Source organism: Drosophila novamexicana, unplaced genomic scaffold, assembly GCF_003285875.2.
Source record: "Drosophila novamexicana strain 15010-1031.04,08,12 unplaced genomic scaffold, DnovRS2.1 tig00000434-arrow-pilon, whole genome shotgun sequence".
Taxonomy (NCBI): domain Eukaryota; kingdom Metazoa; phylum Arthropoda; class Insecta; order Diptera; family Drosophilidae; genus Drosophila; species Drosophila novamexicana.
Window position 1 is genome coordinate 4,591,988 of NW_020824802.1, and position 26,328 is coordinate 4,618,315.

The 26,328-nt window shown below is 36.7% G+C and overlaps 1 protein-coding gene across 4 annotated transcripts in view; it reads right to left on the minus strand.

The window, feature by feature from the left end:
* Nucleotides 1–26,328, minus strand: part of LOC115760348 (autophagy-related protein 2 homolog B) — a 282,487-nt gene that overhangs the window by 22,525 nt on the left and 233,634 nt on the right. For 3 of the 4 annotated variants that reach the window (XM_030701631.1, XM_030701630.1, XM_030701634.1), the window contains 2 exons: nucleotides 22,469–23,302; nucleotides 796–923 (listed from right to left, as the gene is read on the minus strand). In XM_030701631.1, the coding sequence (XP_030557491.1) occupies nucleotides 796–923; nucleotides 22,469–23,302 (962 nt within the window). Of the gene's footprint in view, nucleotides 1–795; nucleotides 924–22,468; nucleotides 23,303–26,328 lie in introns of those variants that run through there. The other variant, XM_030701633.1, reaches the window with a different exon arrangement.

Consider the following 26,328-nt stretch of genomic DNA (forward strand, 5'->3'; position numbering starts at 1 on the left):
AGCTATAAATCAAGTTAATAACCCAACTTTTATTGCCAACCAATTTAAACCACAATTTAAATGCAATTGACTTTTTCAGACTACAAATATTCTATGGTACAATAAGATGTAGTGTAGAAAATGTCATAAAGATCGGTTAAGAAAAACCAAAGTTATATGCAACTGCGCAATTGAATGGGGCAGCAGCTTTAAGAATTTTTGTATACATGTACACACACACATTCATGCGCGTCTGCTTCGCATTCTAATAGCATGGTAATTGCATCTTAGTTTTGTGCTATTTTAGTTCCTTTTTTTATCATAAGTACTTAATTGTTGGTGTGGCTGTTGAGTAGAGGCATAGCAAGTGGTGCGGTCTGTCGCGAGTTCGAGCCCTTTTTATTAATTTATTTGGTGTTGGAATAAGAGGGTTCAGGGTATCCCCTAGTCGGGAGCTCCCGGCTAGAACCTCTTACTTGCTTTTTTTTGTGGATTGCATAATCTTGCACTTAAAACGCATTTCTAGCTTTTAGGCAACATTTTAAATAAATGCCGTAGCCTCTAATTATTTAAAATAATTTTCGTTTTAGTGCTTGAAAAAGTAATAATAAAGCTTCAAAATGATAAAAGATTATTTCTGATTACAATTCACGTGAATTATAACCTTACAATTTTTTTAAATAGTTCCTAATTTGTAGGAAACGTTAATGCATCGAATTTAAGTGATCCGATTAGTCGGGCACCGATTGTTACCATTGTGGTTTTTTTTATATTAAAATTAGATGTTAATTTCGGACTGACATAAATAATACTTACACAATTGTATTACAGCATTAGTTGGTCCGATTCCACTTAATATATTTGGCAGTTGGTTTCTCTTTATGTCTTTTAGCCATTCCTTACTTACAAACTCAAATAATTTATTCCAGCCAAGAATACCTCGTCTGAAAGAAAAAGATTAAAAATCCATTTTATTTACAAAAAGATCAACGATGCATTATTGAGTTACCAATTTTATCGTGCACCCTTATCACATAAGGTAACTAAAGTGAAAATTACAGCTTCCTAGCTTTTACGGTATGGGCGCTGCGTTGATCACCAATCAGTCAGTCAATAAGTCAGGAGTACTTGACTTCTTGCAAAGGGACAGTAGCTTGTTTATACTTTTAAAATATTGCTGTCATCTTTCTATTGGTCAGTTTTTGTTTATAAAAAATTTGTTGACGTTATTTTAGCTCGGCTGCAGAAGGCTTTAATGAATTTTGCTGTTGTTAACGTGCTTTGAATTCGGCTGCAGAAGGCATGTTAGTGTTATGATTATTTAATTTGTAAGATACAGTGGGTTATACCAAAGACAATAATAATACTAGAACGCAAAATTTTAAGTCTGGGTTCTTTTCTGGCTTTTCCCACGTCATACGACAAGCAAGCCGACCGGCTGATTGGTCTCCAAGACGAATTAATGCCATAGTCGCGGCTTGCTTATGCTGACACGAGCATCGAAGTAAGTCGCCAGATTGCTTACGGCAAAGCTGGTCGATGGTGTACTGAGTATATGCCCTTACAGAATACCCTGTACTTAAATATAAAGTATGCAGCACTTTGTTGCATACAATAACAATAATATAGTAAACGAGCCCAGAGCCACATTATGTATTGGCTCGGACTGATATTACGCAGCGTGGTTCACTAGCCTCACTAGCTGACCGTTTATGCTTATGCTGCATATCCCACGCTCCGTCTGAGCGCATTCCGTGAGCAATATATATGCTCACTAATACAAGCATGTGCGAGCTACTCACTCTCCCTCTCTTTGTAGCTGTTATCGAATAACACATAAGTATATATGTATATCCATAGGCTAAGCGAACATTATAAAAACTGAATAAATTCATTTTATTTTTGGTGAACCAATATATTAAACAGCACTGACGTGCTGGCTTTTTCATTTTAAAGAGTGCTCTTTTTACATGGCGACCGTGACAGATGTCACGAACATGTTAAAAAGTAATAGTGCAAATAAATATAAAATATAAAATTGGAAACCGGAGGTGCAGCAGCGGCAGCAGCAACAGCCTAATTCTTCACACAAACCAAGAACGTTACCCAGCTCTGGCGTGAAACCGATGTCACCCACACTCAAGCGGCCGTGGCCATGCCCACCATAGAGTAGACACACACACACAGCAAATAATAACTAGAACCGTCTTGGAGCTGGACTGGAGCTGGACAAAAAAAAATATATATATACTGAGTGAGTACAGGGCATGAGCTCTAAGGCAAAAAATAAGCCAAGATGCAGTGGCATTAAGGAGCGAATCAGACGGAGAAAGTCTGAAATCGTAAGACTCCTTTATAAATGCAAAAATCCCCTCCCATGGGACACTGCAGTGAAACTAAATAACGAACTCGAACATCTCGAGTCGTTATTAAAATCAAAGAGCGAGCCCTGTCCCTCAGATATAAATATAAAACAACTAACAAAGAATCATCGTCCACCGCCAAGACAGATACCAGCACGCAGATGCCCACCAGATTGTGAGAGCCCCCTCTACAGCCACCATTGCGAGGGCACCTGCCGCACTAAGGAAGCAGAGTCAACCAACGCATGAGAGGCAAACCGCCGCTTATGCCTACGAGGGAATACTAAGCAACTAAGACGAGTTGCATGAGAGCCAAACCGCCCCTTATGCCTACGTGGGAAGAAGAAGAAGACCCTATAACAACAGTACCGGCAGCGCCCAACATATTAAACTAAATAGTAATAAATAAAACTTAAAAATTGTAATGCCGACGACAATTTAGTCGACCAGCAAGACGTTTGGCCCGTACAGCCATTCGAAACAATAGGTAGGAAAAATACAGATTGTAAAAAAGAAAAAAAATTTAAGATGCGTTTCAAGCAGAAAACAAACAAGCAAAACGAAACCCGACTTGTAAACAATAAAATCATCAAATTCAATAATTATATGTAATAAAACCTCAAAATGAACGATACAAACAACAACTTGTCTTGTAAAAGTAAACGAAAACAAATTGAACATTACGCATTTGTATATTTTTTAAGATAATTCCCATTTAATTTTATGTATGATCCTATATTATATATGAACACTAATATTAAAAGAAAAAAAAGGCTTAACACAAAAAAAAAAAAAAATGGTCTTCTGCCTAAATTTAACCGAAAAAAATATATATATATCTAATTGTACATAAGTACAAAAACATTACTAAACTTTGAGAATGTACAAGAATTTTAAATTGAAAAGAGGAAATAAAAAAGTTATAATTCGTTCAGTTGGAATATAAAGAAATATGTGCTCCGTTTGTCTCATTAGGTAATTCAACATTATGATCAAGAATTAGCATGATCGAGGACACGATTAACAAAGTATATAACGACTATACAGACTTTCGTATGCGAGCCATACAAATTTTGCAAAGGCCTAGAGAATTCATATCAGTATATGAGTTCGAATCCGAATATATAGAAACATTCGGCACAGTGACAAGTCCACTCTATTCATGTTCTAAAATAGAGAGCGGAATAATCTTGTCTACACTACCCTACGTCAAAATAAAAACAATTATTGACGAGCATCCGATTCTAGGGCAGACAATTGTCTTAGTACGTCTGCATAGGTAGTAGTCAAATCAAAAAGCAAGAGTATTTATATAGGAATATGGGGGAAAACAATCAAAAGCAGATGATAACACTGCCAATGTAGTTAACGTAGTAGAAGTCGTAGACACCACTCCCCATGTGCAGTTAACAAATATACTGCTAATAATACTCATTGTAATAGCCTCAGTAAATCATCCTTCTGAAGATTTATCTTCTTCATAAAAAATCACTGAGGAAGCGTTACATGAGTCGAGCCAACGACTTAGACAAGGTCTAAGCCAGCGGAAGCTTACATGGACTGGTCCCAAATAGTAGAAAAGATAAAGCGGCATAGGGAAAATTTCGATAAATCATACAAGTGCCTTAATAAAAGCGCACCAGTTTTAAGACCCACCATAATTAAACATACTGAGATCCTTGTATGTGAGTACAATGAAATCAGGAGTCTAGTTACCGAGTGTCAAAATAAACTGACAAGTTTACACAGAGTCCAAACTTCAGACGTTTTACAGCGTCTAAGGGATAATCTGGTAAACTTAAATAAAAAGTATGATCTCTAGCTTTATCTACCATCTGTGTTAAATACACCAGTAACATTTGATAAGTCACTACTGACAAACGACCAAATAGAAGATACAAAACTAGTAAACATGGCACAAACAGTTGTAGAATTTATCAAGCTAGCCACATCTCTAATACCAGAGTTTGACGGTAAGCCGGAAAATCTACAAAGTTTTCTAGATTCTCTGAATCTATTAGAAACCTTAAAAGGCACACATGAGCTAACGGCCATAAGCCTTATAAAAACAAAACTAAAAGGCCATGCAAGAAATCTAATAAGTATGAGCAGACAATTGCTGCAATCATTACGCAACTGTCAAATGCAGTAAAAGGAGAATCGGTAGAAGTTGTATCTGCCAAGCTACTTAATCTGCAACAGAAAAACAAAACGGCTAACCAATACACCCAAGAGGTGGAAAAACTGACAAAGGCCCTTGAAGGCGCCTATATCAGTGAAGGTCTAAGCCAATCACTTGCAAACAAATACAGCACTACAACAGCTGTAAAAGCTATGACCCAAAATTGTTCGATTGATAAGGTAAAACTTGTCATGCAGGCAGGCACATTCACAAATATGAATGATGCCGTATCCAAATTTGTCAATAGCTGCACGGAGATAACAGGTCAAAGTAACACTGTCCTGTATTATCGACGAGGTGCAAGCAATAATAATAGAGGAGGCCGAGGTTATAATCATGGCAGAAATTACAACCACAACAACTATAACCGAGGCAGTAACAACAATAACAATAATTACAATAACCGTGGAGGAAGACGAGGCCAAAATAGAGGAAGAGGCCGAGGTAACTCCAACCAAGTTTATAATAGTAACCATGTGAGAATGGCGCAAAATACGCCAGAAAACTCTCAGAACCCTTTAGGAAACAACCAGTAAATGTAAAGGTTCATTCCATCAATTACAGTCTTAATATATTTGTCACTTTTTATAATCATTCAACTGAAAATAAACTCACATTCCTAATAGATACTGGTGCAGATATCTCACTTTTAAAAATAAATTCAGACAATTTCAAAATTCAGGAAGAAAAAATTATAAATATCCAAGGCATAGGCCAAGGTGTAATAAAATCTCAAGGAACAACTTCAATAGAACTTCAATCCACAAAATATATTATTCCACACGAATTTCATTTAGTAGATTCCGATTTTTCAATACCGTGTGATGGAATAATAGGCATTGATTTTATTAAAAAATTCAATTGTCAATTAGATTTCAAACCAAGTGAAGACTGGTTTATAATTAGACCTCAAAATTTAAATTATCCAATTCATGTTCCGATAACATATAGTGCTGGCAACAACACAGTTCTCTTGCCAGCCAGATCCCAAGTAATACAAAAAATAGACATTAATACAGTAAATGATTACATATTTGTTCCTAATCAAGAAATACATAATGGAATTTATGTTGCAAATACAATAGCAGCATCCAAACATGTATACATTCGCCTTCTAAACACAACTAATTTCGACCAATTGGTCAAAGTAAACAAAATCCAATATGAAAATTTAAAAGATTACGACATTCATAGCACTAATCCAGAAAATAGAAGCGAACAAGTACTTTCAAAATTAAAGAAAAATTTTCCAGAACAATTCAGAAATCAATTAACAGAATTATGCACCAAGTATAGTGATGCGTTCGGACCGGAAACCGAACCAATAGCAAAAAATAATTGTTATAAACAAACATTAAGACTTAAAGATGATGAACCCATTTATATCAAAACTACAGAAGCCCGCATAGCCAAGTTGAGGAAATCCAAAAACAAGTAGGGAAATTAATAAACGACAAAATCGTAGAACCGTCTGTATCCGAGTATAACAGCCCACTCTTGTTAGTTCCGAAAAAATCATTACCAAATTCGGAAGAAAAGAAATGGCGATAAGTAATTGACTATCGCCAAATCAACAAAAAATTACTTTCTGACAAATTCCTGCTTCCCAGAATTGATGATATTCTAGACCAACTGGGCAGAGCCAAATACTTTTCATGTCTTGACTTAATGTCAGGTTTTCACCAAATTGAACTTGAAGAAAATTCAAGGAGTATATCATCTTTTTCAACGAGCAATGGCTCATATCGCTTCACGCGATTACCATTTGGTCTTAAAATAGCACCAAATTCATTTCAAAGAATGATGACAATAGCATTCTCGGGCTTAGAACCCTCTCAGGCATTCCTTTAAATGGATGATTTAATGGTGATAGGATGTTCAGAAAAGCACATGATTAAAAACTTAACTGATGTTTTTAATGTATGTAGGAAATATAACCTTAAGTTGCATCCAGAAAAATGTTAATTTTTCATGCATGAAGTGACATTTTTAGGTCACAAATGCACTGAGAAAGGAGAATTGCCAGATGACAAAAAATTTGACGTCATCAAAAATTATCCTGTCCCTCATGATGTGGACAGCGCGAGACGCTTTGTAGCATTTATAAAAAACTTCGCCGATTATTCACGACATATAACTAGATTATGTAAAACGAATGTCCCTTTTGAATGGTCAAGTGAATGCCAAAACGCATTCCAATACCTTAGGGAAAAGCTTATGCATCCCACATTATTACAATATTCTGATCTTCGCAAAGAATTTTGCAATTTAACAGATGCTAGTAAACAAGTTTGCGGAGCGGTTCTAACTCAGAACCGTGACGGAATTCAGCTCCCAATAGCTTATGCATCTCGTTCATTTACAAAAGGGAAAAGCAATAAGAGCACAACAGAACAAGAGTTAGCGGCAATTCATCGGGCAATTACCCATTTTAGACCATATATTTATGGCAAAAACTTTACTATTAAAACGGATCACAGACCATTGACATATCTTTTTTCTATGACTAATCCCAGTTCTAAATTCACTCGCATGCGGCTAGAGCTTGAAGAATACGACTTCACAGTAGAATACCTAAAGGGGAAAGATAATTTCGTAGCAGACGGACTTTTGCGTATTAATATAAAAGAACTCAAAGATTTGCGACATAAAGTCCTGAAAGTCCCTACCAGGCGACAAAGTAGACAAAATAAAAACTGTACAGTAGAAAATTATGAAATGTATCTAAGCCCAACGTACATAAAGTCATTACAAATGATGAAGTACGAAAAGTAGTGACCTTGCGCATAACAGCATCTAAATGTTTATTTAAACATGGAAATAAAATTATCGCAAGAATTGAAGTTAGCGATTTATACACTAATGGAGTTCTCGACCTAGGTCAGTTCTTCCAAAGAGTCGAAAAAGAGGCCGGTATATTAAAAATCAGCCAACTCAAGGTGGCACCGAGCGAAAAGATCTTTGAATCAGTTTCAATAGATTCTTTTAAAAATATGGGCATAAAATATTAAAATCTTTAAGAGTAGCGCTACTCCAGCTGGTGACCCAAATAAAAGATGAAAAAGAGATACAACAAATATTGTCTACATACCATGACGACCCAATTCAAGGAGGTCATAGCTGCATAACAAGAACGTTAGCGAAAATAAAAAGACACTACTACTGGAAAAATATGACACGTCATATAAAAGAGTACATACGTAGATGAAGATGAAGACGTTCATCTCGGACATGGGAACAGAGTATAAAAACCAGATTTTAACTGATTTATGCAAGTATTTGAAGATCAAGAATCTCTTCTCTACTGCATATCATCATCAAACATTAGGGATAATAGAACGAAGTCATCGAACTTTTAATGAATACATTCGTTCATACATCTCTGCAGACAAATCTGATTGGGATGTCTGGGTTCAATATTTCACTTATTGTTTCAACACGACACCATCAGCAACGCATGAGTATTGTCCATACGAACTAGTATTTGGCAGACTACCGAAACAGTTCATAGATTTAAACAAAACTAATAACATAGATCCTATTTATAATTTGGATGACTATTCTAAGGAAATAAAGTTTAGCTAGAATTATGTTAGAAAAAGCCAAGGCTTATAGGAAATTAGCATATGACGAAAAACAAAAAACTTTGAATTAAAAGTAGGAGATAAAGTACTTATAAGAAACGAAACAAGGAAACACATATAGTAGAGAAAATAAAAGATAATGACAACATTTTTATTAAAGATAGTAAAGATAAAAAAACAAAAAGTTCATAAGAATAGATAACAAATTTTTAATTCTTAATAATCCAAAATTCTCTTTATGAATTCGAACTCAAAAACAAAAATAAAATAAAAATTAAAATAAAAATATATGACGGCCTGATCAAAAAAATTTTTTACAAATAAACGAATTATAAATTTGTATACCTTTAATATTTTGTATTTTTATACTCCAACATTTTAAGTTTCTTATTATATACCCAAAAAAAAATTGTTCAATTTTTACAAAAATAAAGAAGAAAACCTCAATAATTAAGTTCATTTAATAACTACACATTCATAATGTTACGTTATTTCTCTAAAAGGGGAGGTGTAGTGAGTGTATGCTCTTACAGAATACCCTGTACTTAAATATAAAGTACGCAGCACTTTGTTGCATACAATAACAATAATATAGTAAACGAGCCCAGAGCCACATTATGTATTGGCTCGGTCTCATATTACGCAGCGCGGTTCACTAGCCTCACTAGCTGACCGTTTATGCTTATGCTGCATATCCCGCGCTCCGTCTGAGCGCATTCCGTGAGCAATACATATGCTCACTAATACAGGCATATTCGAGCTACTCACTCTCCCTCTCTTTGTAGCCGTTAACGAATAACAGCATTAGTATATATGTATATCCATAGGCTAAGCGAACATTATAAAAACTGACGTGCTGGCTTTTTATACCCTGAACCCATTAAAAATGGGTGTAAGGGTATATTGTATTTGTGCAAAATCCAAATGTATGTAACAGGCAGAAGGAAGCATCTCCGACCCCATAAAGTATATATATTCTTGATCAGCATCAATAGCCGAGTCGATCTAGCCATGTCCGTCTGTCTGTCCGCCCGTCCGTATATATGAGCCAAAGGATCTCTGAACCTATAAGAACTAGAGACTTGAAATTTTAGATGAAGATGCTCCTAGTTCCCGCGCAGATCGAGTTTGTTTCCGGTAATCGATAACTTACTCCGTTTCCAAACAATCGATAAAAGTCGATATCGACATCCTGTTTTTTTTTTAGCAAATTGGGTAAATAATAAGAGCTAGAGCCACCAAACATGATATGTTGCTTCTAGAATATTATAGATATTTCAAGTATCTTTCATTTCATACCTATCGCCACCTCCCCGCTACCACCATAGAGCTATAAATCAAGTTAATAACCCAACTTTTATTGCCAATCAATTTAAACCACAATTTAAATGCAATTGATTTTTTCAGAATACACAAATATTCTATGGTACAATAAGATATACTGTAGAAAATTTCATAAAGATCGGTTAAGAAAAACCAAAGTTATATGCAACTGCGCAATTGAATGGGGCAGCAGCTTTAAGAATTTCTGTATACATGTACACACACATTCATGCGCGTCTGCTTCGCATTCTAATAGCATGGTAATTGCATCTTTTTTTTGTAATGTTATTTTAGTTCCTTTTTTATCATAAGTACTTAATTGTTGGTGTGGCTGCTGAGTAGAGGCATAGCGGTCTGTCGCGAGTTCGAGCCCTACCGGGGAGAGTATTATTATTTTTATTTTTGGCTGGTGTGGCTGTTGAGTAGAGTCGACAGTAAGTAATGCGGTTAGTTGCAAATTCGAGCCCTGCCAAGGGAACTTTTTTTATTAATTTATTTGGTGTTGGAATAAGAGGGTTAAGGGTATCCTCTAGTCGGGAGCTCCCGACTAGAACCTCTTACTTGCTCATTTTAAAGAGTGCTCTTTTTACAATGGTACTTTGCGTCGCATCGTTTTTGAGCGATCGACGCATAGTACTTTTGCTTTATCCATGAAACGCATGCTTTATTTGAATGAAACATTAGCCTATTTTCTAATGATACATTTTACAGGAAAATTTAAATGTATAATACTTTTTTCACAAACGAGGATGAAGTTCAAGGACTTTTACAGGATATTCCATGAGAGACGCTCAAAAAATTGGTGGATTCAATTCCTGGACGCTTAGAAAAGGTCATTGATATAAAAGGAAGGTTTACTTTTTATAAATATTGTTGTTACTATCAAAAATATTAGCTTTTTATCTCATTCTGCTTAATAACATTGAATTGTCAAAATACTGTTGACCACCAACATTTATTAGAGATGGACCATTTCTTCGAAACTGGTTTATTAAATATTACAATTTTTTCATTTAAGAAGCTTAATATTTTATTTAGAAAATTAAAAGTCGGTCAAATTTATAAACTAATTAAATTATAGGAAATCGCCGCAACAATCTTATTTTGCTAATGTCATAATACTTCTGTCCACTTGTATCCACTTTGTACATTGATACATACAATTTATTTACATTTATGTATATAAATTAAACAAGACCGATTTGCATTCAAGATTATAATGTATTTATTTTTGATTGCAGGTCGTTTGAACTATTTGCAATAAATTAAAAACTAAACTTAAAGTAACTTAAATGAACACGCGAAGCCGCCGCTGCAGGCAGGCAAGCCGGCAGAATGTTGAGTCGGTGTCTCTTGCGATCGATCAGGCCACTTGGGCGTGCGAGTGTCAAATTTCGTCTGCAACTCTGTTGCAACGGCATCCGGCCCAAATGCGTTATCAGCTTTTATTGTCTCGCGCGTGTCAACTTATATCTCTTTATATAAAACTGTTTGTCCTGACTGACTGACCGACTGACTGACTGACTGACTGATTGGTGATCAACGCACAGCCCAAACCGAGCTAGGAAGGTGAAATTTCCACTGTAGTTACCTTATGTGATGAGGGTGCACGTTAAGACGGAGTTTCGGGAAATTCCACCCGCAAGTAGGGAAAAATCGCGAAAGACCTTTGTATGAATGTTTTTTGTTTACCATCCTATTGGCCTCAAACTCAATTTCAAAGTTCTTTACTCAAATTAATTTAAGGGGGTGCTCTTTTCCAAAAATGTATTCCTCTTTGGTGGCAAGGCTACATAGTAAAGCAGCAAATGAATAGTCTAGAGCTAAGTGTTGATGTGAAATACCATTAGACATATATATATATCAGTCCCTGCGCACTCAAAATAACTAAGTCGTTTGGAGGCAATCCGCCACCAATGCATACAAACCTGTATGGCCGTTCGAAGGCAGCAGAATTCATTATCAAGTTGTTACTATCATTAGGAACAAAATCATAATACGGTATTTAACTATGATATTATATTATATATACTACCATTATAGCCAGAATTCATCTATGCCGACAAAACATTAGAACTACTCCTTCGACAGGGGCTAAAGATGATCGGCCAGGGCGAAAACAGCCTTAAACTACTATGACGAAGTCGAACCTTTGGCTTCTTTGACTCTCGTGACAAATAGGATTGTTTTGAGTCATAAATCTGAAGCGCTATGCGGCCCAATGAAAAGGTCAGAGGCGATGAATTGCACGCTTTTGTCTCAGAGCATAAGAAATCTTTGAAATCAATCATATTTCCGGCTCAGCCGTAGGATCTACCATTCGCTTTCGCTTTGGCTAGGGATGCGGAAGCAAGCATCAAAGGTAGTATGTTTGCTGCACAATCACCAAACATACAAAAGAAACCAAATACACTCACAAGACAGATAGGGAAAGAATAACGAAGAAAGAAAGCAATCTTTTTTTCAAACAAAACAATAAAAAAAGATCACGATCAGAAGTCAAGACCCATGGACATAGACCCCTCAATGTCACAGATAAGGCATCTCACGTACTTTGGAAAAAGCCAAGTCCCTAACACACAGGCTGAATGTATAGGGCAAAAAAGACAAAATGCGTCTGACCAAAGGTAAGGCGTCAGCGCGTCTACAACACTACTGTAGCCCTCTGATGACCAAGACTACAATGACGCGGCAACACATATGACAATGATTTGAAACATTTTTTAGGGAACTCTCCCGGCTACCGTTTATCGAAAGACAGCTAGCTGGTAGAAAAATAGGAATACCAATAGACACAGGGTCGACTAAGAATTATTTAAGGTCCGAACTAAGAAATCTCATGCCGGTCAATTCTGTTCTGTATTCTGTTATAGACTTTGCACCAATCGCATGACTATGGACAGCCTGCTAAAAGGTGAAAGTGAATCTATCAGCAAAAACATTTTAGGACAAACTCACATTAAGAAGAAGGTTTTAGGAAACCATTCAATCGTGCGACCGATGCTATGGCGTATTGTATTGGTGCGGAATTGGCACACTATGCTACGAATGAAAAAGAATTATTGGCTATAGTCAGGGCTCTAGGAAAGCTACAACAGTACTTATACGGTGCACGTAACAAACAACATTACGCAAGAATCCAATATAAGCCAGGAAGAGAAAACCATGTCGCAGACGCTCTTTCCCGTCAAAATGTTAGCGCTCTGCAGAATGGAATAGTATCCGACGCAGCCACAATCCATAGTCAACTATCGTTAACCTACACGTTTTAAAGGAAGCACATTTTCATCTATAGCGAAATTTTATACTGATCGGTGAGAAAATACGCCATATAATCCATTTTACAAATAGGAGTGAAACCTTAGATAAGGTTAAAGCGATAGTCAACCCGAACGACCTAAAATCTGCTGACACCGGCAAGCATCCAACATGTTATAATAAAAAGTTTTCCATTGACAAAATTTGGAACATATTCGCGCCCACAGAGCCAAACAAAAAAATATTAAACAGATCTTGGGAATACTACTTTCCAAAAATGAAAAACCTACGCAAATTGTGGCCAACTTAAAAATCTGCAAAATTTGGAGAAAATGTTCCGAATTTGCAAAGGTGCAATCACTAGGTCACTTACGATAGCAGCCGTAATATATAACTTTTTTCCAATATTATCATATACCGCAATAATGAGGCATCCCTTAAGTCCGATATCATCACCTTGCTTTTTAAAAAATAGGTACGGAGTAGATGTTGTACACGCAACACAAGTCTACAGTTCGGCCAGATAGAACGTTTTCTTATCACCTTACTGGATGCAGGATGCCTTAGGCTTGAGAAGAAGATCCACGACACTGTCGAACTAATCTCACACGCTACCGTAGAGTATAGCCGATAACTGCACTGCGTGATGAGCGAGAAACTGGTCGAAATAATAGATACATATACCGATGCATTTAGGAAAGCGATTAGGTGTAATATCGAGAAGACTCAGCGCACACAGTTAAACAGAAGCAAATCGATCAGGCAGAATAGGGTATTTAATGTAGGAGGACAGGTATATGCCAAGACCAACTGAAGATTATGAAGCAATCTGGCCCCCTTATGTACGGAGGAAACTAATGTCCATTCTCAAAAAGGGGAGGGCCACAACTCTCATTACAAAAAACGGTTGTTAAAAAGCTGTTATATGTTGACGTTGATCACATTAGAAGAATGTTGTCCAGACTAAAGGTACATAGAGTCAACAGTTTTTTAGGCAGAGCACCAAGGTACACCAGATGCCAAAGATTTCGAAAAATTAAAGTAAAAAATAATCATAGAAACTTATAAATCACCTTATCAATACTGTTAATCTGATAATTAAAGCAAGGAAAAAATAAACTGGACACCCAATATTTATACGAGGCAAAAATATAATGTCAATAACCAAAATTTAAAATTGAATGCTCACAATCACTCTTGCTACATCTTGCATATTAAATACTACGGGTGTTGACTATAAAGATTTGAAGTCTGTTCTAATTGAGCATCCCACAGAAGTCCCGTAGTAAGCCTGTTGGAGGCATCAAACATAGTGGTCTCCAGTCCGAAAACATTATATATATAATAATTGAACATCCCAAGGTTAGGTTTATATGTAGAAAGGGTATCATCTTCCCGGTATCTCGAGAGCATGTAGTACTTCAACTACAAGATGACACCGTATCTGAATGCGTCAGCGATGTCCTGGCAGTTACGAGCTGTGACACAACAACCTACCTCGTACCCAGCCACTTGAAACATATAACATATGAGTATGATGATAATAAATAAAAGTCCATAATTACCCATCAATGTAATAACGTAGTACTTTATGAGTAACCCCTGCATAGGCTTAATATTATAATAAAACAAAAACATTCTTGCAATCGGAATCGAATCAAAGTCACGCAGCTGCCACACAGCATACAACACAATCCCAACTGCAATGCTGTTTATAGAATTCAATAAAAACACGCATGAATGTGTGTGAATATGAATATAGAAATTCTTGCAGTTTGCGCTAGCTGCCACAAACACGTTTCAATAAAGGTACACTTTTCTTTAAAAACGTATGTCTTCCTAACCGATATTGATAAAATATTCAGCAGAGGATCTTATTGTTCAATAGAATATTCGTATATTCTTTAAAAGACACCTGCATTAAAATTAAAGCTTAAATTAGTTAAAATTGCTCTATTTATTTGCTTCATCTCTGGGGTTGTGGCGGGGATGTGGCGATAGCTATAAAATGAAAGGTACTAGGCATATATATCTATATATAAAGTATTCGAGAATGTCAAAAATTTGCATCGACTAAAAAATACATATTTTGTACGGAGCCAACCTCAGTACACAAAATGCATTCATATATCAACAGAAATTTTGGGTAGGTCGTGATCTGCGCTAGAAAACTAAGAAAATTGTTTCTTTGCCAGCCAGAGACTTTGCCAGAGCAGTGGATAACAACACATTCAAATATGCTGTTATGTATGTATATTAACACGCATACAAACATAATTGCTTGCACGGCCCTCAGAGAGCCGAAGCTGAGAGCAAATTCTAATTTTAGCTTTTTCGTTCTCTCGGCTGTGAGATCGCAATGCTAAAGATTTCGTTTTCCTTCTCAATTTTCAAACAATCAAGCTGCATAGTATCATTTTGTTGTATGGCGTTACTCATCTTAGTGTTTATATTGTCTTTCCTTAACCGTCTTATTCCAACACATAAATTAAAAAAAAAAGTTCCCTTGGCAGGGTTCGGACTCGCAACTGACCGCCTTACTTGCTGTCGACTCTACTCAACAGCCACACCAGCAAACAAAAAAAAAAACTTTCCCCAGTAGGGCTCAAACTCGCGACAGACGGCACCACTTGCTATGACTCTACTCAACAGCCACACCAATGATTAAATAAAAATAAATAAAAAGGAACTAAAATAGCATTACAGAAATTACCATGCTATTAGAATGCGAAGCATACGCGCATGAATGTGTATGTGTACATGTATACAGAAATTCTTAAAGCTGCCCCATCCAATTGCGCAGTTGCATATAACTTTGTTTTTTCCTAACCGATCTTTTTGAAATTTTCTACAGTATTAGTTATAGTACCATAAAATATTTGTGTATTCGCAATTACCATGCTGTTAGAATGCGAAGCAGACGCGCATGAATGTGTGTGTGTACATGTATACAGAAATTCTTAAAGCTGCCCCATCCAATTGCGCACTTGCATATAACTTTGTTTTTTCCAAACCGATCTTTTTGAAATTTTCTACAGTATTAGTTATTGTACCATAAAATATTTGTGTATTCTGAAAAAGTCAATTGCATTTATATTATGGCTTAAATTGTTTGGCAATAAAAGTTGGGTTATTAACTTGATTTATAGCTCTGGGGTGGTAGCGGGGATGTGGCGATAGGTATAAAATGAAATACACTTGACATATATATAATATTCTAGAAGCAACATATCATGTTTGGTGACTCTAGCTCTTGTTATTACCCAATTTGCTCAAAAAACAGGATGTCGATATCGATTTTTATCGATTGCTTGGAAACGGAGTAAGTTATTGATTATCGGAGACAAACTCGATCTGCGCAGGCACTAGGAGCACCTACATCTAAGTATCTAGCTCTTATAGGTCCTGAGATCCTTGCGTTCATACATACGGACGAACGGACGGACGGACGGACGGACAGACAGACGGACATGGCTAGATCGACTCGGCTATTGATGCTGATCAAGAATATTATACTTTATGAGGTCGGAGATGCTTCCTTCTGACTGTTAAGTACATGTTCATTTTGCATAAATACAATATACCTTTTTTACCCATTTTCAATGGGTTCAGGGTATAAAAATGCTCGACATAGGCATGCGACTTAGCGAAAGAGGCATTGCAATGTTGACGTGAGGTAAATTCATCGGCAAGTTAAGTATTACAAATTTTGCGGCAAGTTTTGTGTTATGCTATCCACCTTAACAAAATATTGATACTCATTCAATCTTCAGTTATCGCTGCTTTCGGACGTGTTATTTTAATCTGCTATGCCGTTTCGCATTAGCATTGAGTGCAGTACTGAGTTATCAGCATCTCAGCTAAGAAACTTTAGTGCTATCCAGTGCTCTTCGATTTGCCACAGAGTTTTTCATATTGCGTGCATTGAGTTATCAACGGAGGCCTTAAGGCTTTAAACAAACTTACCAAATCTACTATGGCAGTGTGACTACTGTGTCGAGTCTAATGATTTTCAAACGAAAATTGATGAACTTAGTGCTTAAGTGTTAAACCTTGAAGAACTTTATAAAGGTCTGAAAGCAACAACAGAGCAGAACTGCATTGTCAAAACTATTCCTAATCTTGCTCCTAAGAACATAATAAATACCAAGACTCAACAGCGAGTCATAAAAAGTGATAAGCAAAAATATAATATTTGTCAACTTTAAGCTGGGGTTTCCTAAACCGTTATTTGCGAAAGTCTCTCACACTTGGTTTTGGCCTTTATCAGTGAAAGTGTCTAGATTCGCGCACAGACCCAAAGCTGCGAACGATGATTCTGCAATAAATTTGGAAGCAGCTATTCGATCGCCGATCAAGCAAGTTTTCGATAACAGTTCACTTATCGCAAAAAAACCCCAGTGATTGACGTTGCTGCTCCTTACACACTCTCTTTATCAGAGCGCCCTTATCTTCAAGTTGCGCTCTCTTTACCGGACTGCGTTTTCACTATCAGTAAGAGGCTTAAGAATTATCTTACAAGGCCAACTGCTCCCTTGCGTTGGATTCTTTGGAGTTCTGGAGCGCATTGCTTGGGCTTAGATTTGTTGTTCTTTATCGGCGCCAGTGAGGCAACTAGCTAGTCGGTCTTCTGATACCCTTTACGTTTTGGGAAATAATTCCTTAATACCATCACACCATTCGATTGCGGCTGCGTTAATGCTGGATTCAAATAAAGCTTCTGCTAGACTCAAGATTTATTATCAGAACATGTCTGGAATGCGAAGCAAATCTCAAGTGCTTCACATGGCAACATCCCAATGTGATTTTTTTTGGCCTAAAACTAGTTGAGACATTGCTCAACTTGGATTTCTATCACGCTACATTTTTTGATAGCATAACCTTTCATGTCTTTCGTAAAGACAGAGACGCTGAGAAGGAACAGCGCTCGAAAGAGGTGGTCTTATAATAGCTGTGCGACACACATTGCGATGTGACCAGTGGCCGTGGACCAGTTGGCCGTGCCGACCACAAGGTCGGCGGCCAGTGCTGTGTCTCATATATAGTGCCTAATAGCTCGTTCTATCTATATAAAGCGCACATGGACAACATTCGCATTATTCACCAAAGTCTGTGTGCCCGATGGTCGCTATGTGTTATGGGAGATTTCAACCTTGGCAAACTAGCATGGTGAACGTTTCCTAATTCCACATATTATCTGCCATTCAATATTCATCATCCACACAAAATTGTTGTTATTAATGAATTATTTAGTATGAGTTTATCTCAAATTAATACAATTTTCAATCAATTGCATAAAATATTATATCTAATTTCTCTGAATTTAGACGTTTATTTTGATTTAAGTAAATATTATATATGACATTCATCATGTTCTTATCTTATCTTTTTGCCAGATATATTAGCTCGAACTTTCAAAAATGGTATAATTGCGACGAGGGCTCTTCCCTTAGCTCCATCACTAACACTTAAAATGTTGGAAATATTTTATTTTCAAAGGAAGATTTCTATGCAGCCGCTAGATGCCTTAATAACTCTTCTCAATCGGACTGTGATGGTATATCAGCACTTTTTGTAAACTGTATAACATCTCTCTATGAGTCTTTACAAATTCTTTTTGCCAAATCCCTCTCTGCAGGAGTATTTTTAAAAGTGGAAAGATGCTACAATTACGCCAATTTTGTACGTTGGTAGGAAATGCCATATTCGTAATTATAGGGGCATTGCAAAATTAAGTAATATCTCAAAATTATTCGAGCGTATGGTCGTCAAACATATGACCAATTTAGCGATTTTCTACAATTTTTGCATCCAGAGCTTTGAGCGTCGTTGTCAGGTTGATGTAGTGTATACTGACTTTTCTAAAGCCTGGTTAAAATCCTATCTGTCTGATCATTATTATACCATACGCATCAACAATACTTTGTCCACACTTTATTTCGCATCTTCGGGGATACCTAGGGGATTTTTCTTGGTCCGCTTCTATTCAACTTGTTTATTATTGATTTAGGGAGTTGCTTCCATTGGTCCGATTATCTATTATCTATTATTTGCCGATGACCTTAAAATATTTAAATGCATTGCGTCTCAGCATGAGGTACTGGTTTTGAGAAGGACTTACACAACTTGTCTGAATGGTGTAGACATTTAGTTAAATGCTATCAAATCACATTTAGCAAATATTTTTGTGCCATTCTTTCATCCAATTTTATTAACGGGCAAGAACTTACTCATAATTTTCGACTCCAAGTTCTTATTCATTTAGCATATAAACTACTTATATTATGCCTAAAGTGTACGCGGTGTTTGGTTTTGTTAGGCGCAATTCTAGCCTGTTTAAAGATCTGTTAAGGCGGTCAATATTAGAGTATGCCTCTTATATCTGGGACCCATACGCAATTGGGAACACAAATAGGATTGATATTCAAAATTTAATTTACATTCTCTTAACTTTGCTGACCCCTTACCGGCATCTAGAGCTAGGTGTCGATTACTACATTTGTCATCTCTGGAAGATAGAAGAGTGATATCTGCGTTGCTTTTTCTTAACAATTTAGTTGCAGGAATTATTGACTGCCCTTCCCTTCTAGCACGCGCTAACTTTAATGTGCCGAGCAGATCTTTGCGATACCATTTGCCGTTTTCTGTAGGGACTTATAGAACTGCTTATGCAAGTAACAAGCCTATGAACAAATCATTAAAGCTTTATAACAGTCTTCCAACTGAAATGCATTTTAATTTTTCTGCCAATAGTGCTCATATTAAACATAAGCTTAAAGAAGTATTTCTTTAAAACTAATTGGCTAATAAATAAATAAATACATAATAAATTTGCTGTTATTCCTTAAGTTGATTGTCTAAGAATTTATTAAACTAGACGATAAATTATCGTATGTGATCATGTCTTTCCACTGTCAGTTAATTAAGCTTAAGGCCAATCTACAGCTAACGAGCAGCTATATGTGGAACAACGGTTCTGAAGTTGCAAAAATTGCCTCACATTTACAAATATTTTTACAAATAAGCAGCAGGAGAATCAATGTCAGAAAAAGGCAGGCAAAGTTAGCTATTTTTCTGTTGCGGGTCCTTTCAAGAAACCTAAAATGATTTTGGTTGACACTTGACAAATTGCATTACATCGATTTTTAAATTTAAAGAATCGCGATTGTGCTCTAATGAACAATTCTTTAAATTTGTTAATGATATAAAGCGATCGGAAAATTATTTGTATATACTACGAATATACGATTGGAACGAAGAGCATCGTAGTTACGTTCGCACCATTTGGGTTTTTGGATGCCTCTTACAGAGGGAACAGTACTCTTGCTTATAAAATATTGATCATAGCGGTTGCGTCTCGCCCGTTGAGTGTAACTCTGCTTGCGGTCGAGAGCAGCTGGACATTCGCTAACGGACACAAGAAAACATTGAATACAAACAAGACACGTCTCTGAATATAATGTCCTGCAATGCTTATTGTAATCAATCCACCAGGGACCGTTCTTTCCCAGGTTTTCCAAATTTGCCCTACCACATTTTAAGGTAATCACACACTTGTATCTAGTAAACGTTGTCCTCTGCCATGACTGGCAGAATGATAAGTAAAAATGACAATATAGAAATTTTTACTAGACAGCAAAAAACGCCATGGACAAGATTTAAGAGATAAAGCTGTATGGTAACGTAATAAAGGTGGTGGCATTTTGTGACAGGGTATTAGTCCAATAGAAACAGATAAATATTTGGCTAAATAATCTAGTGAAATCGTTTTTGTATGAAAAATAATTATTAAATAAATATTACACCAAGGATAATCCAAAGATCATTAAATGAGAGGGGCTTACTAGAATATTAAAGCAATCGAACACAAGAATCCCAGTTAAATCCAGGAGGACAAAATTCGAGAATTGTTTTTATATAGTTTCAATTCTGTCTTGCTGATTACATAATGATAACTAAGTCGGTAACGTAATGAGACATTGATCATTAACTAAATTACCGGTGCCATTGTCACGTTGGAGGTATAAGCTGTCTAGTTTTTAATAATACAAAATAAATCTAAGGATGGGCGTGGCCGGAATTTTATGGTATGGCCTAGCACGGACATGAAACTCATTTCATTTTAATTATTCTCTTCTTTATAAAATTTATGAATCGTAATGTCTTGTTCTCTTATTATTCCACAATATTTTTCTAACAGAATCTCATTTCCTTCCAACTCTATGTTTTTATTATATATATTTTTTTGCCTGTGTCAAATATATATGATGTTGTTTTTACAGTAAAGTTTGCACTGATCCGCACGGAACACGCAGAATACAAAATGTTGCAGCAAAGGCTCGACGCAACAGGGTGAGAAATAAGGGGCAAGCCTGGAATCAAAATATGGTTTTTTGATGGAACTTCTACTACGTACATAGGCACCCCAGGTGGGATATGAAAGATTAAACAGTGGCCATAAAGAATTGTTTAGTGGCAATAGTAAAAGAGACGAGCTGATGTGTAATCGGAGTTGTTGGATGGTGAGTTCCAGTCGGGGATAAAGGGTAGTCGGCACCGACAAGTAGCAAGAGCTAGACATTATATGGCTCGAAGAGTCAACAGAAGTCGCAACTGTGGTTCACACCACTTGATAGGGCGATGGCATATTTAACTAGGAATGCATAATATTATCACATACATAGCCGACTTGGTAGGACTTATTGATTTGCTCTAATAAGCTTTCGGCAAGCAGACAATTTGGCTATAAATTTTTATGGAAGTATGGATGTTTTTAGACCCTGAACCCATAGAAAATGGGTAAAAAGGATATAATGTATTTGTACAAATGCGTGTAACAGGCAGAAGGAAGCATCTCCGACCCCATAAAGTATATATCAATAGCCAAGTCGATCTAGCCATGTCCGTCTGTCTGTCCGTTCGTCGAATGTGCCCTACATATATTATTAAAGTGGCCTCCTCGTGGTGACCCTGGATGATTGTCCGAAGTTGATTTGGACAACCAGCAAGATCGAGCGGCGAAATAAGATGACCCATTCTTTATAGAATTGCCAAAATCACTGAAACACATTTTAATTTTTTTAATAACCTTGGAAAATAAGGTTGAAGTCGATTGGACGGTATTTAAAGCTTCGCATTAACAATCTTTCACCTCCATTTTCCGCCAAGAAGCCGTGAAATTTACGCACCAAATAATTTGTGCTTTTTGCGATGATTTATGGAAATTCGTATCGATTATATGGAAAATATAAAAGTAACATAACTACAAAAAGAAGGTAATCGGTAACTTTAAATTATAATTTTAAATTTTACTAATCCCAAAGTTTTTAACATTTAAAGATGACCAAATCTCGCAAAGAGACAATTAAATGGGGCCCCTACTTCGACCTTTGGAAGGAAAACTTTGCGGCGCTTAGGTAAATAGTATATAATATAATAAATAAATTAAATGAGTATTCTATTCGTTGCATATGAACTGATTTTGTGCAAATCTAAGTAATAGACTGAGTGAAGCATTTCCGACAACACAATTTTATATTCTTGGTCAACATTTATATAACGAAACTCAATTGCAATTGTATTGTATTTTACTGACTATTTAAAATATTTTTTTCGTTTGAGCTGGAGTATGAGTTTGTAGTAGTAGTAGTTTGATCGGTCGAACGTAGTTAATAGCTCGAATCCACAAAGGGGAACTGAATTTTATTTTAAATTCAGCGCGAGCTGCTATTTATGAAAGAATAAAAGCAAAAAACAGAAAATAATAGGTGTGAGCTTACCGATTAATAACTTCACGTAGACATATTCCAGATCCCTGTAGCTGGGCGAGCCCCATTATTAAGCCAGTTATTGGACCCCGGGATAATTCAACTCTTCGACCATGATAGTCAAAACATATCGGTAATGCAGGACTGAATATAAACTCCTTAAAGTAAATAGGAATAGCTTCATTTTGAAAAGAATCTTCAGCATGCTGTGCAGTTTCTAAAGCCATTATTTTAGTGGAGTCATAGAAATCTTTTCGTTCATTCCATTTGAAATCATGCGAACCAATTGACATATCATTTATAGTCATCATAGGTAATCTTTCATTTTCTATGAATTCTAAATTACTTTTACTTTCCGTGTCTTCATTCGTCGATCTCTTAACTAAAGCAGAAAAAAATTCTTCCAAAAACAATAAAGTGTCTTGGTCAATATTTAGTCTGATAGGTAAAATCGAAACTTTTAATGAACATTCCTTTGCTCGGTTTTTTTTAGCATTTGATCGTACGCTTAGTGATTTCACCGTAACCATGTTTAAATCGTTTCTTGGTGGTATGTTGTTTTTATTAGCGTGGTAAAGAAGCTTATTAATATCTGATGAAAGTAAACGATCCCGCATCTCTATATCCGATATAACCAATACCTGTCGGGATGAGTATATCGAGTCATTGGCGTAAGCATCGTAGGAGAAACGTATTTTCGAAAATTGTATTTCTACAAGTACATCTGAATTGCGAGATGTCTTTAATTCGTCATTTATTATTTTCATATTCTTTGCTTGGCCCCTGCTAAGTGTTTGCGACACACCGTGCTTATACGTTTCCGACATTCCAATGTCAGTTGTGAAACTAAAATAAGAAGAGGATAACTTTAATATTTCCAACAATTAACATTTACGTACATAAAAAAAAGCATCAATATATATTTTTTTAATAAAAAAACAACAGACAACATCTAATGCAAAAAGTACGCTACTTGAGGTATAAGTGTTTGTGTTTACTTGTAGGATACATCCAATCAGGCTTACTATCTTATATTATTATTACGAATAAATATAGATACGCCAAACTGCAAAATAAGATATTTTATACGAGTGAGCCCCATGAGTGCGTAAGAGTGCCCCGAGAGACTAAGACTGCTGAGAATTAAAGCCGAACGCCGGCCTCGAGAGCCGAACGCTTAGTATGAAGCCGCGGCTGATGCTTTTCCTTAATATTTGTGTGTTAGTTTTAAATCCTTACAGTCCTTAAATACGTATGTGCTTTGCCCACTTGTGTGCATCTCAGTCTTCCTGCATAGCTTTTCAAAAAAAAACAAAAAAAGATCTACAAACATACATATGTTTGTGTTGTGTGGATCACGTAGATCACAAGTAGATCATGGCGCTTATCGCGAGCCAGAGATTTTTTCTTTAATGAGCTGGCGCTGCCTTCGGATTTTTAAAATGAAAATATTCAATTTTTGCGTCTTGCTACTTGTGGACACGCATACACATACAAATTTCATACATGATATGATATCAGTGAGAGCACATGGAGTTTATCTTTTCTTTCGAGTGAGCAGCTGCTTGAAATTATTAAGAGTTTGGCCCATTCATGTGCAGAATTGTTATTATTCATGCTTGTGTTGGTAAGGGTACCTGAACGTTGGCATGTGTGCATGTCAACTTTTTGGGCCGGTCAAACCTGCGTTTGCAGCAGAGATAATAAATTTTCTTTTGCACCCATGATATGCTCATTCACATACATTTATGCGTTTGGGTTTGTTGGTTGCCTGCCCGTCCCATGAAAATTTGACAAGATTTTAAGTTTTTGGGATTACAAAATTTCGAGTACTACACATATACATAAATGTGGGTGCATGAGCATATCATGGGTGCAAAGGAAAATTTTATTATTTCTGCAGCAAACGCAAGTTTATGTGCGGACTGGGTTTCCGCTGCTGAAAGCAATAAGACAGTCTCTGCTGAGCTAAGCCCAAATATTTAGTATTGAACGTGTTCACAAACAGTTCTGAAAGACAGTCCATTACAGAATAAGAAAAGCACAAGTAGTGCCTTACAAGTGTTAGATAATTAAATGATATATATTTAATGAGGATAATTTAACCGCTCTGATATATATAACAAGTAAGAGGTTCTAGTCGGAAGCTCCCGACTAGGGAATACCCTGAACCCTCTTATTCCAACACCAAATAAATTAATAAAAAAAGTTCACTTGGCAGGGCTCGAACTCGCAACTGAACGCATTACTTGCTGTCTACTCTACTCAAACAAGTAAGGATCGACTCGGCTATTGATGCTGATCAAGAATATATATACTTTATGGGGTCGGAGAAGCTTACTTCTGCCTGTAAAATACATTTGGATTTTGCACAAATACAATATACCCTTATACCCATTTTTAATGGGTTCAGGGTATAAAAATATATATGGGATCACATGGCCACACGCTTTCAATTGTTTACTACTACTATGCAAGAATTGATAAAAAACAATTGTTTAATTATTTACGGCTTCAAATTACCTGATATACTTAGTCCAACTAGATTCTTGGTCGCTTGCATTAACCCAATCCCTTACAAAAAAAAGAATAGGCTTACTAAAATGTAAAATATTCGACTGGGGTGTGGTAATATAAAAGAACCACAGCGAATCGGTCAATCAGTTCCGTAACACGAAATGCCCCGATTTAGAGTTGGGAGCAGGCCTGTCAAGATACACACCAAGATAGGTGATGCAGCTTGATTCTCTTCTTGTCCAGCCACAGCCGGCACAAACGACCAGGAGCAGCGCAAACCTAACCCAGCATGGGGAACTCGATATTGCAGGCACTTATCCACTGCTCCGCGGATGTTTAAAATGCTTCCTCATTTAGCACCATGACGACAAGGACTCGCTTCCATGAAGCAGTACAGTGGCCAATAGCAAGATCCGCATTAAAAAGCCAATACAGCGGCTTAGCTACCTTGCCGTCCACATATTTTTACTCTGCTCTGGCACCTTGTTCCAAAAACTAGCTCAGACATGCATATTGTGGTACGCACTTCCTGGCTAGCGGCAAAAATAAATGGCAGAATCTCAACGTCCGAGCGGGCCCAGTTCCCATCGCAGCGGCGTAAAGGGCACCTATGGAGAAGCTGTCGCTTGAGGCGGTGGGTGCACCTCGAAATCCTTCGCTTAAGTCCGGATCAAGAGCACTAAGGATCTCTTTAAATAAAATATGTAGATTGTCAGCTAACTATATATCGTATGGGCTACTACACAAAAATAGACTAGCAGTAAGATATGATCCAACGACATATCTGAATACTAAATATGGCGGGGTACCAAGAACAACGGCTGGCGTCACTCGGAAAGTGTGTGCGCCCTCCTGTGGCCAGGACTCGAAGGCTAGACCCAGATAAAATATATACATTGTGGAGAGTTTAATAGACAGCACCAAATGCGACAATTAGAATGTCAGTGGTGACGGATACAGCAACTACCTGTAGATGAGAAACACTAACTGTAACAGGAATGAGGAATATGGTGATGACCCACCATTCGACTCTGCTTGGATTTAGACTCCATAAATATGCATTGACAGCTGACATCAAAATGATGTGTAGGTGCATGTAGATTGACATTTCTAGCTCGTAGTGTGGTTAAAGAACCCACCTGACTTTTTGAGGTCCTTCAGATTAAACATTGTAAATTAAGGCACTGCGCCTGACCCGTTTTTAGCAATACGGTGCTTAACGAAGCGACTTGTATGTCGACGACTGATTGGTGCTGTATACTTTAAAGCGCAGGTTTCGAACTAACCAAATATTTGTCTAAGTTCTGCGCGATCAAAATGTGATGTGGTTGCCGAATGGCAAATTCAAGCTTTAC